The 24,200-nt window shown below is 37.5% G+C and overlaps 1 protein-coding gene across 1 annotated transcript in view; it reads left to right on the forward strand.

Moving 5' to 3' along the window:
* LOC139711195 (cell adhesion molecule DSCAM-like) overlaps window positions 1–23,757 on the forward strand; it is a 35,391-nt gene extending 11,634 nt beyond the window's left edge. Inside the window, exons 3-10 of the mRNA XM_071623109.1 lie at window positions 5,002–5,310; window positions 6,136–6,429; window positions 8,797–9,102; window positions 18,149–18,283; window positions 18,891–19,040; window positions 20,228–20,356; window positions 21,293–21,402; window positions 22,458–23,757. Of these exons, the coding sequence (XP_071479210.1) occupies window positions 5,002–5,310; window positions 6,136–6,429; window positions 8,797–9,102; window positions 18,149–18,283; window positions 18,891–19,040; window positions 20,228–20,356; window positions 21,293–21,402; window positions 22,458–22,772 (1,748 nt within the window). The 3' untranslated portion in view covers window positions 22,773–23,757. The remainder of the gene's footprint in view (window positions 1–5,001; window positions 5,311–6,135; window positions 6,430–8,796; window positions 9,103–18,148; window positions 18,284–18,890; window positions 19,041–20,227; window positions 20,357–21,292; window positions 21,403–22,457) is intronic.
* Window positions 23,758–24,200: the final 443 nt, after the last annotated feature.

The following is a 24,200-nucleotide window of genomic DNA, read 5'->3' on the forward strand; positions in this document are numbered from 1 at the left end:
GTTGGATCAAGACTCTCTATACAAGTCATCCGATAGGATGAGGAACAAACATACTTCTCGAGGAAAGGATATCAATCGAAGTGCTCCAAATCTATTTTGAAAGGAAGCGATACCATTAGGGTATAAGATTTATTATAGTTGAGCTTCTCAGACTAGAACGTTTTGCTAAAATTACTCTCACGTGGCTGAGGAGCAACAACGAGCGCCTGTTATGACCGGAAATCAAAGGAAGATTCAGATGGGGTATAACGTGCAATAGAAACCTTCACCAAGCCGGGTCCTTGAAGAAGAAGAGAAAAAAAAAACACAGAAAAAAACCCCCGTATTTCTATGACCTTTCACCCGTGAAATCTTTTTTTTTAAAGTATAGTCTAAATAGAAAGAAAAGATTTCATAATTCCAACAGTGAAAGCTGATCGAAATCGGATAGAAATTAAGGAAATTATGGAATTATGGTTAATTCTCACAATACACTTCTTGAACCATTAATGCGAAATACAAATGAGTGACTTGTTGATGATGTCATCACATCATAATTTCCAAATATTTTTGATACAAAATATTGAATTTTCATTTTTTTTTTGGCTCAGAGGCAATTATACATCAGTATCAAATCCTAATATATCTGCTTAATCAATTTCGAAGGTAATCACCCAGGAGAAAATTGTGTTTAACACATTTACTGAAGAAAAACCTGTGAGACTTCGTAAGTTTTCTGCACACGATGGATAAAAGATAATTGTGCGGTGACATCATCAGATCACGCTCTGGAATATTCATATCAACTGCATAAATTAGCAAGATTTATCAATCTCATAACCTCTCTTATTTTTACCCAAGTTTAATCAAATCTTAGCTGATGTGACTTTAATGTTTTTTTCAGAATATATCATAACTGTACTGGAATTCTCCTGTAAGTTGTTGATGCACGATAACATTTCAAAGTCAATATCAAACTGTAGCCAACAGCAATGAAAACTTATATTGAGAACATTTTTTATGGAGAGTGTTTCATATTCACTGTGTGTTAATGGCGAATGTACGTCATAAGCCACGAATCGTACAGCACACGAGTCAGCCCACGAGATTTCTGCCCACGAGCCATACAGTCCATCATTTATTCAGCTTAGGAGTCATACAGCCCACGAGCTTGTAAGTTGACAAGCCCACGAGCTCGACATCAGCTTAGATCATACAGGCTCACGAGCTGTATACGAGACACTAGTCTAAGAGAGGAAAATTAGGAACAGCCATCATAAAGCGATACATGCAGCTATATATAGGCCGATAGAGTGACAGCAAGAAAAAAAAAAGACATTCATTCAGAACGTCATACGCGTTGTCATAAAAATAGTATCGTATGATTAAACAATCTTACAAGATGAGATGATTCTTTAATCTAGCACTTGTCTAGTTTTGAAGTTGTTAAGCGAACTGGCAGCTTTTATGAGGGGTGTCAACTCTTTCAAGATTTTTGGGGTAGGTCAATCTAAGACAACGTTGATATGAAAGCGTGATGTGATGTGGTATGTGCAGGTGTAAAGAATAGAGAACGGGCACTGTACTGACAATAAGAGTGAGTATAATTTGTTGGTTTAGTTTTTGTTTGTTTGTTGTTATTGGTCCATATTCAACATTTCAACAAATGAACCATAAACATAACCAAAAAAAAAAATGCATCGGTGAATATTGTCAAATACAGCATTTAAGACAATTAAACGTGTGAAATATGAGGAATCTACATAGAAGGAATGCTTGTAGGGTGTAGATTCCCAGATGCTGATATGAAATTAATTCTTACTTGATATTTACAATTGAAAGGAATGACAATTACTAAATTGGGGAAATATAAACGTCGAAGAATACAAAAAAGACAAAGAGAAGACAAAGATCACAATGTCCGCGGCACAAAACTTCTGGAGAGTTGCGTGATCACCCGAGTGAGGTACAAGTCAGATACAGTGTACAATGGCAGAAATACAAAATATGCACAAAGAAGGTCCAGGAGATAGAAGAGATCGCGAACGAGACACATGATAGATACAATGACAGAAATACGAAGTGTGAACAGAGAATGTCGAGGAGGACTGAAAAAATAGCTATAAGTAAGAATTCAGAAAAACTAGTTTAAGTTTATGCTTAAATGAATTAAGAGACTGAGATTGGATCATTTCTCTATCCAAATCATTCCAAAATTTAGGTCCTGTAGTAGTTATTGCTTCTAGAGCACATTCGGTTAATGAAAACAGATTATAGAAATGACTCGGCAAGAAGACCATTGACCTATTGATAATAAGATACCCACTTGGTACTGCATGAGCTCAGTCACATTGAGAAGTTTCAATTCCTAATAGCACTTGAATAAAGTGGTTTAACACGCTCTGATCCTGGCTGCGCTCTTGAAATTATTCGACTGAATTTATTTTGTATAGCTATAATGTTTTATATTTGAAGTAGATGTGTCTGCCCATACGATGCTACAGTACGAATTTAATGGAAGAACGATAGTAAGCGTAAAATAATGATATTTGTAAAACGCAACTCGGCAATAAAATTATGTGAAACTAGAAATTCTCCTTTGAACTTCAAATATAAGTTAGGATACTTCCATGATCTGATGATAGTCTATATAATCGAGATTCATTCCAAGAAATGTTGTTACATTGAATTTGATTGATTGACTGAATTTCGTCAGATCAGCATATTACTAAATAACATATAATTACATTTATCAATATCAAAGGGATGATACAGTATTGGTAGAGATGAGGACTGGGTTTTTTAACTTCTTGTGAGATACCAAGAAACCACTTATGAAATGATACAGAGCAAACCATTATAAGAGGAATTCAAAGTTTATTTGATGAAAATTGGTTTTAGAATGGCTGAGACATCTAAAAACAATGTAAAACAAAGCGATGGTAATAAAAGGTGGGTCCCACCTTTTATTAGGATTGCTCTGTTTGGATATCTCAGCTATTTCAAAACCTATTTTCATCAAATAAAAGTTAAATTCCTCTTGGAATTACATGCTTTTTCACATTTCATAAGAGGTTTCTCATTATTTCACCAAAAATGTTAGAAACTTGAAGTTAGGTCTCAACCAAAACTATACGATCCCTTTAACAGAGAGTCAATTTGCATTCAACCACTTATTTATTTCAATTAAATTATGATTTACTGTATCACAAAATGAGAATAAACCATGATAAGAGCAGAGGATGTTTGTGTCATCTGCATATAAGATGTAAGAACATGCGTCAGTGGAATTACTTATGTCAGTGATGTAAATAATAAGAGGCGGGGTCTTTATAAGGATTCTTGTGGGACACCACAAACAATTCTTAAAAATCCGATAGAATAGGCAATTTTCGATGAGATAGTAATAATAACAATAGTGATGAAATAATAAAAAAAGGCTGAATCTGATGAGTTATACAAAGCAAATCTTGTGTGCTTTGACCCCAAAAAGGAAATTCCACTCAAACTTGAATAATACGTACAAAAAAAAGAAGTAATGATTTTTTTGAATAAAATCTAATGATGTAAAATGATATGAAATAAAATGAAATAAAATAAGATACAATGTAGTTGAATGAAAAAAAAAATGGCGCAATATAGTTTGTATTGTTAACAGGTTTCGCATTATATGTTTATCAAAATTAGCATCCAGCATTCGTTGGAAGATATTTTTATTATTTCTACCCCGTTTATCCTGTAAAAACTGAATTGATAACAATTATTTAATTTTTATTGTCGCAATATTGAATTGTATTTGTTCTGTATATTTCTAAGCTTGTTAATAATGTTATCTGTACTGTGTAAATTTACCTTTTGATATTCATATAATACTTCATACATATTAATTTTGAAAAAATCATTTGTAATTCAGCCTCGGGCTAGGATGAATAATGATAGAAATAAAGATATACCCCTAATAGTAATGATGATGATAATAACAATGATGATATTATAATTGACAAAAATAAATGATTATGAATAATGATAATGATAATAATAATAATAATAATGATGATGATTATGATGCTATACCAATGATGCACAGGAAAGAATGCGTTAATGGAGATGTATGGAGCGTACTCGAGGGTATTTACAATTGTGAAACATGCACGAGGCGAATCTGAGTGCATGTTGCACTACATTGTAAATACCCGAGAGTGAGCTGCACCTCCGCTAACGCCACGAAATAATCCTGAGCAACATTTGTTTTATAAAATGGGTCGAAAACTAACAGCATTTTTCACGTACCTTTGTGGATCAAGGGTGGTATTCTGAAAATCTTCCTAAGTTTCTTCCTAAGTTTCTTCCTATTAAAGTCAGAAACTTAGGAAGTGCCTAGGAGAGACAAAATTGGTATTGGTAGACGAAAAAAGTGCATTCTAGAATACCAACTTCTTCCTAAGTCAGAAATTTGCATATTCCCTCCCCCTTCCTAAAGTTTCTTCCTAAGTCTACTTAGGAAGAAACTTAGGAAGATTTTCAGAATACCACTTAGGAAAAAATCCTGACTTAGGAAGAAATTTCTTCCTAGGAAGGATTTCAGAATACCACCCCAAGATGTCCGAAGATGTTCGTCCCAAACATTTACGCACGTCGCACTCGGAAATCCCGCACATATAAGTACTGTACGTATAAGAGTATATGTACGCCACACATGTTATGCACACAAGAAAGGCCGGCCGGCAGCCCGAACTAGAAGTTGCTTACAGGCTTGACAGCGCGTATAGTAGCGCGCGCGACGCACTTGTAACAACTGATTGAGTGCGCACTGCTAGAGCAAACATTGTGACGTCGGCCGTGGATGTTAGTGAGAAATTAATACAAGCACACGTGACTCATTTCAGCGCTTCCAATTGGCTACATTCTTGAACCCATTTTATAAAACATACTTACACACACATACACTCACACACTTGTTACGTGTAATATTTACATGGGTGCATGTCTTATTGCACACTTCCTGTTCCTTTTCCATTGCAGACTTTTGCTCAAGGTCTGTAATGATGTCCCCGTGCGATCCTGTTCGAGCCGGCGCACCCGCAGGGTTGTCTTGCAGTGCAGAGGTCAAATCTCCGGACCGGATACCTTCCCTGCTGATGGCCAAAGATGGGACGCCCGTACAGGCAAACCGAGCCGGATCGGATATCCGTCGAGGCACAGAGCCCCTGACGATTTCTTACGACTTCGTGCCCCTGGTCGACGATCACGGTTCGCAGGTCACATGCTGCGTGCAGGCGAAATCCGTCTGCCCGCAAGTCTGCGCTGAGCCCTGCGTCATTGATGTCCAGTGTACGGACGCAATCTCATACTATTACATCAATTTGGTTAATGCTTGTCTGTTTCCATAAATTTCGAAACACCAAGTATACATTGGGACCTGCAAATATAAAACATTATCCAGCCAGTTTTCAGATTATTCCCATCATCATTTCCTTTAATAATATACAGTGCACTCCCGGTATATCGAACACAGTTATGACGAAATTCTGGTTACAACAAAGTAAAAATTCAGGTCGCCACATGATCTACTCTATGCATCTTTATTGCTTATTTGTTCGGTTGTAACGAAATTTTGATATTACGAAAGAAAACTGCCGGTCCCGAGGACTTCATTATAACGGGAGTCAACTGTTTACCTTTGGTCCTCCTCCGTTTCTGTTTCATTGACCATTCGTTCACTCTACGGTCAGTAAAAGTATCACATATGATGCATGGTATTTTCTATCATAGTTTGATGTACCTCCTTTTTGGCGAATACAAAATTGAACGAAATGAAATATATTTTTTTATCTACTTCACATTCTACTTCTTCCTCAAATTCTAAGAATGACCTTGACAGCCTTCTTGTACCATTTTTGTCTTTCTGTGAAATATTTCTCTACTTCTACGTAAGTGTTCAAGTATTTGTTGCTGTCTTTTTACCCTTTCTGCATTCTTTTGATAACCCCTTCTTCTCAGCTTCGTTTTTAATTTCTCATTCATGTTTCATATATTTATAATTGACAATGATTGGTAGATGGGGCAAAAATCCGGCGTTCCATTCTTGTGTTCACATTGATTATAGCCTTAAATCCACCGGCACCACTTTTCTATCGTTATGTTCCAACTTTCCAGATCCACCATCAACGCCGGTCGTTGCAAGCAACATGTCCCAATTGACCTTTAACGAAGGTATGACCAATGTGCGCGTACACTGCTGGGCAGACGGAAACCCGAAGCCAGAGGATTTCATCCGGTGGTCAAAGGTCGGACATGTCCACGAAATTCTTGCGCAGTCGGCGCTGCGCGCTGGCGAGTCTGTTCTTGAGTTTACCGCCCTCTCTCGTCGGCATGCCGGAAGGTACAGGTGTACCGCCGCCAATGGTGTCGGCTTGTCGACTCACACGGACCTGGAAATCTTAGTCCAGTGTAAGCACATAATTACACCCCGCTCATTAGTAACTCTTATTGCAAGTTAAGTTCGCATGTCAATAGAATTTTGAAGAGTCGGTTCTTAAAGGCAGTGCTGAACACTAGTAGACCTGCAGTGTTTTCCCATTATAACGAAATTCTCCTTACAACGAAGTAAAAATTTAAAAAATCATCCCTAAATCTTTATGTGCTTAACTGTTCAGCTATAATGAAATGTCGATATAACGAAAGAAAAACGCAGGTCCTTTGGACTTTGTTATAACGGGAGTTGCCCATGTAGAGTTTCCAGTCGTAAACTGTTTCACCATTACATTAACTGGGACAACTTCAAGGCTCTTTCTGTAAACTGAAATGTCAAATAATGATTAAGTGGCACATTGTACTCATTTGTTAGGGGTCTGCACTGTGACATGTTTGATTAGACTCTCGGCTTTCAATCGGAGGACCCGAGTTTGAATCCCTTCCAGTGCTTACGTCCTTAGAGACAGAATAGTTTTACCCACCATGTCCCTTTCGATCCAGTTGTATAAATGGGCACCTGGTAAAGCTATAGCGTAGTAATAGGCCTAATTGCAGGACACTTTGGTAGAGCAGTGGCAGTAGGGTTCATCCTGGATAAAAAGACCATATAATTACTACTATTGGTATTATTATTACTGTAATAACAATAATAATAATAATAATGATAATTGTAATAATAAATGTCATTATTATTATTAGTATTATAACTACTACTATTATTACTATAGGTTTTCCCGGTCAATTTCATACTTTTGTCACTCAAGTTCATTAATGTGCATTCAAATTCACGCAGCGCACGCACGCGAAAATATTGGGGCATTCAAATTCAGAATCCGAGCGATCAGTTTCATTTATGAGCGTTCTTTTTCGTTTTCGTGAAATCAAATTCACGATTGGGCATTCAATTTCAAAATGCGAGCACCGACTTTCCTACTCGTGCATTCAAATTCATGCGATAGTCACGTGATAGTCCCAATGAGCTTGCTTGAAGCGTTCAAATTCATTTTTAGGCGATCAAGTTCCTACTTCGTGCAATCAATTTAACGAGGAAAATGGAGGAGACTTTTAAGAAAGGAAAAAGGGCCAACACAACCAATGAATGCTTGCATATAGTGTAATTAGGATTGTTTACATGTTCTACATTTTTCTCTGTTCATGTATTCTTTGTTATTCATCTCAATCAATTTCAAATTGCAATGTCCAATCAGCAGTGCATCCAAACAACACAACGACTAGTAATCATATTTCTTGATGATACTGCAACGCCCCAACACCAACCACATGAGGACAATTCATCAATTTAAGACAAACTGACACACAATGATCTCACATAGTCCCGCAAAATTAAATCAATAAGACAGCAATACACAACAAACAACACGTATAAAATGCTCATGTATTAGTTCCAAAATAGTCGAAATCGTGTTTTTTTTTTCCTCGAAAGTGTCAACCAACCCTCCGTATTATGCTCGTCTGTAGGCCTATACAGTGCCTAATTTTTGTTTGTTTGTTTCATTTTCTATCAAAGAAGATGACTGGATAACCAATATTCAGCTGCAAAAGCTGGTCTTCCATATGGGGTCCAGTTAGATGTTTTGCTCTTTGCGATGAATAAATGAAGTAGGATCTTTTACGTGCATGAGTTGTGACTCTTTTACACGTGGGACCTCCATTTTATGTCCAATCCCAGGGACATGTGCCTGTATATTCCTATTTGCTAAGCGCGAGTTCAGAATTGTCAATTATTAGGTGGACCTCTACTGCAAAATAAATAATCATCATAAATCCCAATATATTCAAAGCCAGCGTGAGAAACACATGCATACACGGCCCCAAACTAACTAAATTCATGACTTCTTTTAAATTGAATGCAGTTATTTGGAACATGGTTGCCTATTCACGAATTTGAATGACCGACGAGATTCCGTTGCCAGCTTGACATGAATTTGAATGCTTATTGATGAAATGCGTGCTCCTCTCTTAAATTTGAATGCTCCGATAGTGAATTTGAATGTTCCGATAGTGAATTTGAATGCTCCGATAGTGAATTTGAATGCTCCGATAGTGAATTTGAATGATCGGATAGTGAATTCGAATGACCGGATTTTGAATTTGATTGCTGATTCAGTGCTGCGAGCGTAGAATGCGTGAAATCGAATGCTCGGAATAGGAACTTGAATGACAAAAGTATGAAATTGACCGGGAAAACCTATATTATTATTATTACTACTACTACTATTATTGCTTTCATTACTATTATTATTATCATTATTATTATTACTACTATTATTCGTATTATTATTATTATCATCATCATATCATTATATTCTATGACGTCACCAGACGCGCCAACCGTGGTCACGGGAAAGAAGCAGACGATCACCGTGAACGAAGGTCAACAACTCACCCTCACCTGTACCGCCGAGGGTTACCCGGAACCGGATATCAGCTGGCTGACCGCAGACAGCCAACCGATCACGTGGGGCGTCACGTCGCTCACCAGGGTGCTGGACGACAAATACAAGCAGACGGTGGTCGCCACGTTGACCTTCGACGCCATGGTCGCCGGCCGAGACTTCGGCAGTCGGTGGTGTGTGGCCAGCAATGCGATGGGGCAGGATAGGATGGTGATCGACATCCACGGCAAGCGTGAGTTCTGGGACCCATTTCATAAAAAGATGATACGATAGCAGCTCCTGCTGGAATGGCCATTGTCATGGTAACAACAAGAATCCAGCTTCCTGATTGGTTGCTGCTATTGGAAGTTGCCATTCCGGCAAGAGTTGCCATCCTAACATTTTTTATGAAATGTTGCCCTGCTCTCTTATACCTCTTGATTCTCTCATGAGCGCTGACCTTGTTTGCTTCATTTTAAATACGATTTGCTCACTTAGGCCCGAATTCACGAAGATGGTAGAATTGAAACCATGGCTTAAACCTTGGACAAGACCCAGATTTTAATGGGGTGCCAAGTGTCGCATGGCCTATTTCGTTACGAAATCAATCATTTCGTCGATTTGAGTTTGAGTTTGAGTTTGAGTTTATTTATAACAACAACATATGTACAGGAAAGTTTGAATACATGTTTATGCATCAATATCAATACATACTACATGTAACAGTCTAAACGATCTAAACAAAACATATTGAATATAATCTATAATATAAAATTATAAATGATTATGTAATCTGAAACTATTAATCTAAAAAAAAAAAAGAGCTACAATATGGCAATGTTGTACACAATGAGGTTGCTAAAAGAACCAAGAGGTAGCACAGGTGCTAGTGGGTGTTGGTCCTTTTAAACACGTATTACATAATGAACTATTGAAATACATTTAAAAATACTGTTATAACATTATTAATTTGTAGTACCATTGTCTATACAGATTTAATGTGTTTTGCTAAATTACTTCGGAAAATTGGTATTAATAACTGGTATTAATACTCCTTAATTTTTTTTTTTTGGCAAAGCATTCCACAATTTCACTCCTATATAATAAAGTGAGAGTTGGCCATACATAGTTTTGCATTTTGGTAGATAAAGTAAGCCTTCTTTTTTTACCCGTTGTTGAATAAGAATGTTGGATGTTTTGACAATATTCTACTAGATCATGTGGCATATTTCCCTTTGATAAATCAAATATAAATGTACAGATGTAAAGTCTATGCAGTTCAAATACATCCATTACTCCCAGTTTTTGAAATAGGGGATCTGAAGGTGTTCTGAGTGGACTGAAATTGATAGCTCGCATGGCCATTTTCTGACTAAGACGAAGGCAGTTTAGATAAGATTTGCATGTACTCCCCCATACTTCAATTCCATATGTTATGTTGGATTGGATAAAGGATTTGTAAAGTAGAATAAGTGTATGTTGGGGGACACAGTGTCGTAATTTAAACAGAATACCAACCTTCCGTCTTACACATTTATTTACAGCTTGTATGTGACTTTTCCAAGTCAAATGACTATCAATGCATATTCCAACAAAAGATGCCTCATTCACTCTACTAATGACATTATCTGATAGTTTCATTGTTCCTTTTACTGTAACTTCCCATTTGTTACTTTTTATAATAATATAATTTGTCTTTTTCAAATTAATTGTCACTTTATTAGAATTGCACCAGTCTTGAATTTTCCCTAAATGCAGATTGATAATCCCCATGTCAACTTCCCTCTGGCCAACATTGAATGTATGAAATATATTTGAATCGTCAGCAAATAGTCTAAAATTAAAAAATGAAGTTGAATTTGGTAGGTCGTTTATATATATTAAGAAGAGCGTTGGCCCGAGAACTGATCCTTGTGGTACACCACACTTGAAGGTATTCGGACTACTGACTGTTTCCTTGTAACATATTACTTGTGATCGATTAGCAAGATAACTCTGAAACCATTGTAAAGGTTTGCCGCGAATGCCATAAAAACTCAACTTGCTTAAGAGGATCTTGTGGTTTATTGTGTCGAAGGCCTTTTGGAAATCAATAAATACACCAATAATGTGTTTACCTTTATCGATAGACGTTAGAAGTGAATTCACAAGGTTGATTACAGAGAGCTTAGTACTGTATTTTTTACGGAAACCGTATTGATGTTTGTATAAAATACTGTGTGTGTCCAAAAAATCCACCAACCGCTTGTTGACAATTTTTTCAAAAATCTTAGCAATTACTGGCAATACTGAAATTGGTCTGTAATTGCCCGGGTCTTCCCTAGAACCTTTCTTGTAAATTGGAGTAACTTTTGCTATTTTCAGAGCATCTGGGAAAACTCCATTTTCGAGTGACAAATTGAAGATATAAGCCAGTGGCTCAGAAATTAGATGCGCTGAGTCCTTTAGCAAACGCATTGCAGATTTCCCCAGGTGTAACTGGTGCCCAAAATAATGATTTTTCATTTCTCAATGAGAGATATTCCATATGATTTCCACTCTCTGCTGGAATCACTTCTGCTAACTTTGGGCCAATGTTCACGAAAAAGTCATTGAAGGTCTCAGCTATATCTTTTTCTGTTGTGATAATCCTTTCTACTCCATCAGTATTTGTTACCAATTTATCCACTTCAGTATTCTTTTTACCTCTATTTCCGCCATTTAGTAATTCATTGACGGTTTTCCAGGTTTTGCTAGTATCATTCTTATGCTCATGAAATAAATTACTGTAATACATTCTCTTTGCATTTTTCAAAACAGTTCCAAGAGTATTTCTGTATCTTTTATACTTTGCGGTATGAATTCCTTCAAAGTTTAGTGCCTTGCATGCCTTATATAACTTATGTTTTTTGTTGATAGATTTTAAGATTGCTGAAGTCACCCATGGTTTTCTAGGGGAGTTTCTCTTTTTGCCTATAAAAACATTTTGAATCGGCGCATGCTTGTCACATATGTCTTTCAGAAATTGATAAAATGTAAAGTAAGCAATGTTAACATTACTACATCTATAAACTTTACTCCATTCTACTTTGCCCAAATCCTCACAGAATGAAGCAGCATCATAGTTTCTATATGACCGTGTAGTCCTTTTAGTTGGGCTTTTCTTGCTTTCACTGGAAAAATGTTCAAAAACGACAAACACAGGAAAATGATCGCTTAAATCACTTTCTATGATCCCTGAGTGCATTCTGAATTGAGAGATGTTGGTATATATGTGATCAATAAGAGTAGAGCTGTCCCTAGTCACTCTGGTGGGAGATGCGATTATTTGATGTAAACCTATGCTCTCCAGGGAGGTCAATAATTCGACAGTTTTACCATCTAAACTTGTTGGTATTAAATTCACATTGAAGTCACCAACTAATATGACATTCGACTTGTCAACTGACAAATTGTCAAGAACACTCAACAAGCTATTCTGGAATTGGTCCAGATCTGTATTTGGTTTACGATAGATAATGCCCACTACAATTTTGCGCTCTATGTTAATTTCTATCCATAAACTTTCTGCAAACATAACTCTATGATTCAACAGGTTATATTTCTGGGAAATGTTAACATTATGTCCACGAAATGATCATTTCGGTAACGAAGTGCTCATTTCGTCGACGAAATGACTGATTTCGTAACGAAATAGCCCATGCGACACTTGGCGCCCCATTAAAAAAAAACAACAACTGCGGTCTTTGTCCAAGGGTTTAAACCATGGTTTCAATTGAACCACCTTCGTGAATTCGGGCCATAGTGCTTAGTGAAGCACGAAAAAGTAGATGCTATAAAAATGAGCACATACTCGTACATCACACATACCTCTTCACGTCACATCATCCATCTGCCAAAAGCATAGCATATGAATCATCATTTGCTCCTTTTGAGGAATCAAACTACTCTTTGCGTTTTCTATGACCGTCTGTCTATAATCTCCTCCTGATTTTCCGAAATGATCTGGTATCTTGTAGCGTAATATTTTTGTTATTATGATAAAAAGTTGACATGTTCCTTTTTATCGAATCACATCTATAGTGGCGCGCCATTGCAACAAAAGTCATCAGTGGAGAAAGCGCAGTGTAGAGATCAGGCATGTCAGGAGATTTCATCAAGCGTTTTATTAGATATTTTACCCTACAAACTGTTATTAGGGACGGATATCCGTGCATCTGGTTGGCTAAGGGCAAATTGTCAGAAAAAAAAGTATCTGACAAAACGCTTGATGAAAATATAATGACCCATAGATCTTGATATCGGTATGAATGTGGTATGTGATATGATATGTGGTAGAAAACTTCAGTGGAGGTTTGTCAGAGCATAACTTAACTATGTAGGGGCTGGCGGTATTGCTTTTCTTTTATGTGAAAGTTTATACAAAGTAGTTGTGTACTCGTAACTTCATAAATCTTAAGGGGATGTCATTCCAATACCTTAAAGGGATGGTATAGTATTGGTGGAGATAAGGATTGGGCTTTAAACTTTATGCGAGATAGAAAGAAACCACTTATAGAATTGTACTGAGCGTACCATTCTAAATGAAATTCAAATTTCATTTGGTTAAAAATCTGTTTTTTGAACGGCTGAGACATCCACAAACAAAGTAAAGCAAATAAAAGGTGAGTCCCACCTTTTATTTGGGTTGTTGTGGATATCTCAGCCATTTCAAAACCAATTTTCATCAAATAAACACCGAATTTTTCTTGGAATTACATGCTCGTTTATATTACATAAGATGCTTCTTGATATCTTATCCAAAAAAGTTAGAAACCTGAAGTAAGGTCTCAACCATCCCTTTAACATTTCATTTGAGGAGTCAGAGAGTGCAAAGGAAGAACTAAAATGAGGTAGGCAAAGAGGGGAAACTTCTCGTAGTTTTGACAACAGGTGACTGGACTTTTCTATTAGATGAAGTCTCCGTTCGCAGATCAGTCTATGAACTCAATGTTATTCACACAAAGCACGTTATCCTCGTATTGCATTCCCTCTGATGTTTTTATTTCATTTCATGTAATTTCAAGTCATTTCATTTCATTTCATTTCATTTCATTTCATTTCATTTCATGTCATGTCATGTCATTTCATTTCATTTCATTTTTTCTGCATAGCTATGGCCACTTTCAGAAATATACATAGTTCGTGGCCGATTTAACACATGAAAGGTTAGAAAATCATTCATCATCGTGACAGAGAACTAGACTCAGTATATAGTAGAGGCATCGCGGTGGATTTTAGTGGGCCACGCCCTCTCGAATTTTGACGTCACCGATTTGACCCTCTGGCAGCCGCTGCTGGCCCCTGTGGACAAAGCACGTTATCCTCGTATTGCATTCCCTCTGATGTGACTTATAACCGTTTGTCCAATGTATCAACTTGCTCAGAGATATTCAGCTGCTTCTGCGGTTGCCACATAAAGTAAATCCAACACAAATTTGATATTGATATCATCATTATTATATACTTAGGCTTATCACTTTAATTTCGATACAGTAGATACACATTTAAAATAAAATACAACGAGTCCGCCAATCCTAGACATGTATCTTTTAGACATATATCTTATTTGTTAATCCTCCTAACCATAACAATTATTTTTTCATGCGCACTTCTCGGTAATTAACACCACCCGAAAAGAGGACTACAGCGCTACCGCGTGACAAATATCAGAGCGATCTGTAGTTTCGTTTGACAATTATCTATTCATCAGAAATTACTTTCCATTGACTCTCTGTGGCTCTATAATTGTGATAATAAACATGTGAGAAATCGTAAATTGTAACCGAAGACATATCATCATAGTTAATGAAACTTAAAAGATGGTTTCAGCCTATTGTCGGGTCTCGTGGCGTAGTTACGGAGGTTTTAAATTCCGCTCTAGTGACCAACACGAAACTAGCTTCTTGCGCTGGGGAACGGTGGGACCTTACCGAATGTGGATCTGTCTCACCTCGCTGTATGCTGCTATGCTCGCTAAGTTGACAAGGGGACAATATTGTGCGTGGTTTTTTTTTTTTTTGTTTGCTTGCATGGTAATTCAAACGGCGGGTCAGTTAGCCTGATCAACATGATCAAATTAACGTATTTTCTTCAAATCATCATTACTTTTTATTTCTCTTTCCCAGTCGCACGGAGGTATTGATTTCCATAATTGTGAATAAAAACTTAATTTGGCAATCATAATCATCTGGAAAAAAGAGAAAAGGTCTACGTCTCTTTGATTACACACACATTTTTTTTTTTGGAAAAAAAAGAAGCTTTTGATAGGTCTACGACGTTAATGCTGCGACGCACTTATAGGCAAAAATGCTGTTCTGCGCCTCCCCAGCTAGGGATAGATAGATAGATAGATAGATAGATAGATAGACAGATAGATAGATCCAGATAGATAAGTAGATGGATGAGTACATATATATAGATGTAAAGAAGGAAAGATAAATTGATTGGTAAAAGATAAATGGATAGACAGATAAACAGATGCATATTTTACAGATATACGTAACAAAGATACGTACAAAAAAGGGACAGACAGTCGAATAAAGCTTTTTTTTTATCATTGTGATGTTGTCACTATCTTGTATTATTTCATTTTTAAAACCTGACCATACTTCTCAAAGCTGAAGTAACATGTAGAGCTGTCATATGAATATGATTTATTAAAATTGTATGTGCATATTTTATGGACCAAGATGTATGTGTCTATTGTCCGTAGGTTTCTTTCTTTCTTTTTTTCTCCTGGAGGAGGTATAGACGGACGGCCACTCATCTTAACAACATAGAATGACCTTGCTGGTTCATAGTTCCATTGTTCTAACAGTGAATTTCTCGGCGGAGCTATCAAAAAGTGAAATCATCTGACGAGCCATAAGCATCGTTACCAAGTTCCGTTTTGTCTTGCCTTGTCTTTTCGATGTAGAATCTTATAGAAAGACTTCATTAAAATCAAGTTGTCCAAACCGGAAATGAAAACGACACCGCAGGCCTATCAGATGGCTACTCCATAGTTTTAAGTGGCTCTGTGGAGACATTGTTTTTACAGAACAATGGAACAATAAACAGGGATTAAAAAGGGAAAACAAAGCAAGACACACAAAAAACCCCACCAGTACCTCAAGTCGATTGTTTCAGAGTAGATTAAATGACAACTATTGTGGCTTTTAAGGCGCATGCGCATATCCATTGGTCTTTGACATTATACACGTAGAATGTCCATGAACTGTAGATGTTCTCCGTGATGCCGGGTTTTGTTTTTGTTTTTAATGTATACATTGTTTAGTTCCTATCTACGGATTTCTCTAACACTTTGGCTTTCCAGCACCACTAGTGTGCCCACCGACCCTTTTCAGCCTGTGCTGAAGGTACTTGTCTTTCCAGAGCGAGAGTTGTGTGTGTGTGTGTGTGTGTGTGTGTGTGTGTGTGTGTGTGTGTGTGTGTGTGTGTGATGTGCGATGTTCTACAGTATGCAGAACCGTGACACGTGAATTACAGGGGAAATCCAGTCCAAATATAATTTAGTTTGATAAAAAAGAGTAAAATATTTCGAGTGCAACGGTATAATTTTGATAGAAATCAGATGAAATGTAAGGAATTAAGTCATGACATTTTGAAGTTTCGCTATTTTGGGGCGAAACAGTTCTTTTATGGTCAATATGAATATGCAAATGTCATCCCCTCTCAACTTACCATATAGTTTGTACATAACATTTTGAACTTTCCAGTTTTTTCATGCAAATGCAATTATGCCCGAAACTCAAATCCTCGTATATCTAACTGATCACTATTCTGACGTTATTCAACCAGGAATAACATCATGTTTGAGACTTCAATGAAAAAAAAAAATGATTTTCGTCATTTTTATTTTGTACACGATCAATAGAAAATAGTGAGGTTATGACATGGTTAGCTCACTCATTTGCATAGTCATGTCCACTGTACAAGAACTGTTCTGCAGTAATTAGCAAAACTTCAAAATATCATAACTTCCTTATTTTTCATCTGATTTCATTCACATTTTTACCATTAAACTCCAAAGATTTTCTCTTTTTTATCGGACTTTCATATTTAGACTGAATTTCCCCTTTAAAGCTTAGGGGCACGAAACTTATGTTTATCCCTGAGAGTAACTTACGGATGGCAGTCCGAGACACATATGTATATTACCGGCATATGTGAAGTATTTGGTACCTTCAGGGCCCCATTTCATAAAAGATGTTAAAATACCAACTCTTGCTGAGATGGCAACTTCCCATAGCAACAGCAAATCAGGAAGCTGGATTCTTGTCATTACTATAACAACTGACATTCCAGCAAGAGCTGCTATCATATCAGCTTTTTATGACATGGGGCCCTGGTCTTTTGATTTGATTTTAATTTGATTTGATTTGATTTGATTTATTGGTTTCTGTATCATCATTGTATACATGCTCATACATGTACATGTATACTCATACATAAACAAAAGTTGTTAGCAGAATATTTTTTTCTTCATTGCCTTTGCACAATGTACAGCAAAACGTATAATACAACACTGAATAATACAGTGGGGCTACAGCAAAAGCAGTATAATATTTTTACGCATTAATTGTTTTATACATCTGAGATATTTACTCATAGAATGATTATTGGCTATCAATGGTAAAGATAATGATGATGATGATAATGATGACAACAACAATAACAAATTTAATACTATACAGATGATGATGATGATGATGATGATGATAACAAGAATAACAAATTTAATACTATACAGATGATGATGATAATGATGATGTTGATAATGAGGATGTGTGTGGTCTTATTCATCCTGGTATGGCCTCTCAGTGTTCTCCCTGTTCTACAAGAGGGCCCTGCCATTATCATCATTATCCCACGCAGCATTGCAAGGTGTACTCACTTATAGTCCTGGGTCGAGAGGGACATGGTGGGTAATAACATCTTGTCCAAGGAAGTAAGCACTGGGCGGGAACCGAACTCGGGTCCTCCGACTGGGAGTCAAGAGTCTTATCCACTATACTACAGTGCCCCTTCCCCCACAATAATAGCATGTCATTGTAAGTTTTATCATTTTCATAATTGGTAATTTATGGAAATATTGTCTAATTTGTTGTGCTTATCATATGCGTGGAGGCCTACATTAAAAATTGTCATGACTGATCTTATCTGCGGAATTATTAGCCCTATATCACTGGGGCTATAGACGTGTTTTATCAGAGTATGCATGACTTATAGCTCTTGTGTTTGTTAAGATGTTATATATTACTTGATCTTCTGTACAGAGCGCCCCGATCCACCGACCAACGTATCTGCAGATGCTAGCCATCAATCAGATTCCATAATCGTAACCTGGTTCCCGACCGATGATGGTGAAGCTGATCAGCACTTTTTTGTCAAACACTGTCTCTATCCAGAAGGTATCATCCTCATTATTCAATTCTGAAACGATTCAGTTCAATTCAATTCAATTTAATACAATTCAAGTGAATTTGCTTTGATTTAATTCAACTCAATTCAATTCAGTTTACACATGTGTTTTCATTTTCTTACGCAGAACATACCGTAAGAAAGTAACAAGATCTTGAGTACGCATTGATTGAGTGTAAGATGAAAACACTGTCACACTTTACGGATGTAACTTTTAACCTTTAAAGGTACCATTTTTGCACTTTTTGGTCTCAAAGGTGCAAATTTGCACCCGTGTAGGTGCTCCCAGTATGACAAAAGGTGCAGTTGAACCTATTTTTCTTAGAGTGTAACATCCGTTCACTAGTTCGCATATCTTGACAAAATGGGCGTTGCATACCTGTCCACAGCTTTACGAGTGGTAAATTTTTACTATGAAAGAAATTCTGTCCATTGCTTTTGTCCACCGCATAACAAAACACGCGCTGTATTGTTTGCTTCAATCTATTCTTGCAGCCAAGTCAATTTAAAGCTTTGACTGAAGTCTTCTTTTCATAACCCCTGTGACGACAAACGTGACGTAATAATAAATCTATACCGTCAATTCTTTCTTGATAGGTTCACCATGCGGGGAAGTGGCAGGCGTAACGAGAGCTATCTTAATTCTCAGTGGGCTACAGCCCGATACGTGCTACTTCATATCCGTTGTAGCGGAGAATGACGTGGGAAGAAGCGACCCTAGCAATACTGTGCTCGTATGCACAAAAGGTAAGGTTAGCAAGGTTGACAATGACTTGGTCTTGCTATATGGCAGATGCATCACGTATGAACATACGTATATCGCAACTACTTTAATCCCAAATATTCCTTTCTGTTAATCAATATGACAACACCTTTTGTGTATTCATTCACTTTCTGTAACAATAGTTACAGTCTGTACTCCCAATATAACGAAATTCTCGTCACAGCAAAATAAAAATTCAGGTCCCCCCCCCAAAAAAAAAATAAAATAAAAAATAAAAAAATAAATAAATAAATAAATAAAAAATAAAATAAAAGCTCCACATCATTATACACTATGCTGTTCTGTTATTAAAAAAGAAAAAAAAATCGCAATAATAAACGAACGAAAACAGCCGGTCCCGAGGGCTTCGTTATAACGGGAGTCCACTGTAATCGTGTCTCGATGTGACGTAGACCGATACATTGCTGGTCCCTGCAAGGAACTGGCCGTAACCACAGCGCTTGCATGCGTGAGGATATACCTAGTCTATACCTACTGCACGTGCGTGCTGCCGATGTTTTACTGAAAAAGATGAAGTTAATGCCATCCACATGCAATGAGCTCTGAAATTACGCGTATCGTTAAAACGCGCAGACCGATGAAAGTCACGCACGGAATTCATAAGCTCGTAAACGCCATGATGATTTCATAGTTGTTTCTTCAAGTTTATACAGAATATTTTCATAAATACGTAATGTTCCTGTTTGGCTCCCAGTAATTTCACGGGTAAATTATTTGGGTGTAGGTCTGTCGCCATTGATCTATGCAATGCGCGTATCGGAGATCACGTGGTTTGCCGAATTAGTGAAATCTATTAGTATTTTTAATATTTCAAGTTCATTCAATTCACATCCATAAATCATTGAAGACAGTCACCCCCTAATATCCTGACATACTAGCTGTCATAATATCTATCGTCGCCGAGTCTTTGTAACGGCTCATAGAATCCGGGGATCATGTGATCGCGTGATTAACAATTAAAGTGGCTCTTACAAGAAGAAAGTAAAATCTAAATTATATCTTTATAGTTTACACTGCATGCATGGCAAGAATGCAGACATGCACGTCACACTTTTTCGAATCATAATCATAATTCTGTAAGCAAGAAGATAGTTCAAAAGAAATCTTTCGAGATTGAATGATCATGACACATTATGTGCTTATACATCAGCCGCACCCGAAGTCTTGGGATTCACCAACCTGGTTGTCATAGGATCTGGTGGGACCGTCATCTTCGTTCTTCTCATTACAGTGACTCTAGCCCTCTACTGCAGGCGCCGCAAGAGGGCGCGTGGCGTTAGTAAGTCATCCCTTCTCCCATCGCTGACGATAGAAGCTTCTATGTTTTTTCTTCTGTTATGTGTGCAACAAATCACTTACAGTTTGAACATTACTATTTTTATTCTCTCTTCTTTAGAGGGTCATTTCCCCCATTTTCTCTTTTGTTTTTCTTGTGAGAATTGAGTTTCGCGTGCACTATTTTTTTTTCTTAAATTCAATTTTACATTTTGTTGTTTTCTTGTTGTTTTAAAAAGAAAAGAAAAGAAGTGAAGACAGGGAGAGAGCGAGAGGAAAAAAGAACCCTATTCAGCAAATAATTTATCCTAGACATGGCATAAAATCAGATCATAATAGATCTTAAACAAATCAAACATTATTATTAGATATACAATAATCTCCAAGAGGGAGCTCATAATGAATTGTCTCCACAAGGGAGCTCATATTAGATGTCCCCACGAGGGTGCTCATAATGAATGTCTCCACGAGGGAGCTCACAATTAATATCTCCACAAAGGAGCCCATGGAAATGTGATTGCTTCAGGACGACTTCTGAGCACACTTTTCTCAGTCTCGAAGGCTTGGGTCATGTTGACGAAATTTCCGTTCAACTTTATTCCTTACTCTTTTCTTTTTGTTACTATTGCCAGTGAATTTCTGCAGTTGTACGAAGTGCCTTTAACCCTATGCGCATCTTGTAATAAATGGTGTTAAGATTATCGATTATCCTTTCTTCGTTAGCTTTGTCGTCACATCTATGGCATTTTTTCCCTCTAAACTTGCAATGAATTTTTCAACTGTTAGATTTGTTTTTGTTTTAAAATTTACCGCTGGTGCGGGCTAGAGGAGGCGCTATTCACCACAATTTTGTTCATCGTCTAATCACTAGCTATAAAGGCAAGAAGGCAAACGCCATTATGATATTTTGAATCCTATATTTTGTTTTGTGAACACATAGTTCAGCCGGCAAACTCCGAGAGTCTCCCTCCTTTACCGCCAGTCCGTGACGTCATCGTTTCTCCCATGGATGCCATTCCATTTGTCTTCCAATCTTCCGTGAGCACAGAGGTAGGACTAAAAGGTGATAAGGTCAGCACAGCGAAGGATTATTGGAGGCCAAACAAGTCATCTCCATTCTTATCAATTTGAGATATTTGCCATTAAACCTGCTTAGATAACAAAGAAAATTATAAGAAAATATTGGAGACCTTTAATCACAGCTCCAAGAATAGTCCATGTTGTGCAACATATAATGAGGTATCATTAGAATGTTCCATGACATTTGCTCTTGAGACAACTATTGTTCTCATGAAATAACTGCACGCTTAGGCAAACATAAAACCTACAAACATACGTAATCCTAGCTCTAATAATCCCAATCGTAATCCTAACATCAAACTAAACCTAAAACCCTATTACAGCCCTAACCCTAACCCTAAGTCCATGGAGAAAATAAGACTGGAGAAATTGTCGAAGGAGCAAAATAATTTCATGTTACTCATTAGAAAGGTTTTATTTTGCTCTATCTGATAATGGGCTTACTTTATGATAAGAATGGTGCTTGATTAACCTGTCTTGCAATCAAACTCTCTACATCCGCCTCAAATAAAACTTCTTGGTTTTCATCAGCTTAAAAGTGTTGTTGTAGTCTGTATTCAAGTTGACATAGTATTAAAAAGTTACTGGAAGTAATTTAATTTGACAGAAAAACTGAGGAAGCTAGAAGAAATTTTGAAGTTCAACAGTTGTTGTTTTGTGGTCATATGATCCGTTTGAAATCACATACACATGAAAATTAAGCAAGGTAAGGCTCATGTCTCCTGCGCGTTAATTTGTACCTAAATTCGATGATTTAAGATTGATGTTCTTGTTGATAAGTCTGTAATTAGCCTTGTAACTTTCTGTACTTGTGCCGTATTTTGACTCCTGCCATTTGCCTGCGAGCAGCGTAGTACCGAATGTAAAACCAGCCTTGCTTCTACATACAGCTGACATAACGATTAGTATGAAGTGTCTGTGCTGAAGCGTTGGGCTGTTCATCCAAAAAATTTGCATAAATTACCTCGCCATCCTCATTTATCTATATCTTGTCTTTTTGCTTTTATTTTATTTTGGTATATCAGGCTGAAGTCGGGTGCGAGTCCACTTATGCATCGATCAACGACATGAAGCACGAGCAAGGCGCCGCGGCCGCTTGGTCGCCAGAAGACTGCAGCCTGCATTACACACCAATGAGCCCCATCGGGGCTCGTACCACGAGGATTCCTGATCCTTTGGATGTCTATAAGAATGGAAACTTCGCCCAGGAGAACGGATTCGCCGAGCCACGGGTCGCGGGGAGTGCCGCATCCCCACCTCCCTACGGAGACCAAGCGGATGGGTTCCTCTACGTTGGGATGAAGGGAGGAATGAACGCCCGCAGCACAACTTACTTTTGACTTTCACTACTGCAAATAATATCCGTGGCAACCGAATTGCCGTAGTCATCAGTGCTTGTTTTTAAGCAACACGTACGGACCTCTGCTCAGGCCGTTCAACCCCCAACAGTAATATCAGTGCTGTGGCTCTAGTGAAATGTGCTTATACATTATATGGACAGAAAATAAACAAGTATTTAAGAGCGCCATCATAATCAGAGGGCTTGTCGGGAGAGGGGGTAGTTTGCGCTGAAAGATGCCTCTATTGACAAACTTTAGTTTGAGGTGGACTGTAAGCCAGTTCGGGTTCCACTTTGCTCATGAGCACACACACAAAAAGGTCATTTGTACCAAAGGGTACGAGTTTGTTATCAAAATCGCGGGATAAGCATCTGTTGTTATGTAATTATTTTTCAAGTAATCCTTATAGATGGTGCGCAGCACATCCACCAGATAGAAAACGTGGTATTTGGTAGTATATGATAGAAAAAAAATTGTTAATTCATTCAATGCAAATTAATGAAATAGATGCTCTCCCAGGAGTTAATTGACGGACCATTCTGGTCACCCGGACAGACTTTTATGAAAATTGTCAGTCACTGACAACGTCCTCATGCTAATAAAACCTTGCATCTGATTGGTTGAGAGCAAATCTGTCAATGACAAAACACTAAATAAAATGCACCCTGCATTGTCTGTACGCAGGTGTATCTTTCTTTTGTCTGAACATGATTGATGAATTCCCTATATTGTTATGTCGGGCAAGCCTATGCATTATGCTGCTTTGTAAACGAGTGGAGTGCCCAAAAAACTGAGAAAAAGAAAGGTCTTTGTACCCGTGTACACATGAGCTAACTCCGAACTGGCTTATTCATGTAAGAGATAATGGATCTATGGGAGAAACCTACAGGCTAGGTTTCAGTGAGTTGGTTACATTTTTTTTTCCATATCTTTTTTATCTTTCTTTGTGCATATGTGTATGTGGATTTCTCCGTGTGTGTGTGTGTGGGGGGGGGGGGGTGCATGGAATTTTCATTGCGTAATATGCTACACTATTCCCCCTATTTTTATTATGAACAATCATCGTACTTTCTTTCGGATTAACGAATCTTTGGGATAACGAACCATGCTTCATTTTAGGATGAACGAACCACAGGAATAACGAATCTTATTTCATTTTCGGAATCAGGAACCTTAGGAATAACGAACTTTCGGAACAACGGAATTACGAGCCTTGTTTCATAATTATTATGTGGATTAACATACCTTAGGATTAACGAATCTTCGAAATAACGAACTGTAACCCCCCCCCCCCAATTGTGTATGTGTGTGTATGTGTGTGTGTGTGTGTGTGTGTGTGTGTGTGTGTGTGCGGGCGTGTTTGTGTCAGTTTTCAAAGATCTATCAGACATGCTTTCCTTATACTGTATGTAATTGTTTCATGTCACA

Source organism: Diadema antillarum, unplaced genomic scaffold (genome assembly GCF_040938485.1).
Source record: "Diadema antillarum isolate AM-2024a unplaced genomic scaffold, OU_Dant_1.0 seq00001622_RagTag, whole genome shotgun sequence".
NCBI lineage: Eukaryota > Metazoa > Echinodermata > Echinoidea > Diadematoida > Diadematidae > Diadema > Diadema antillarum.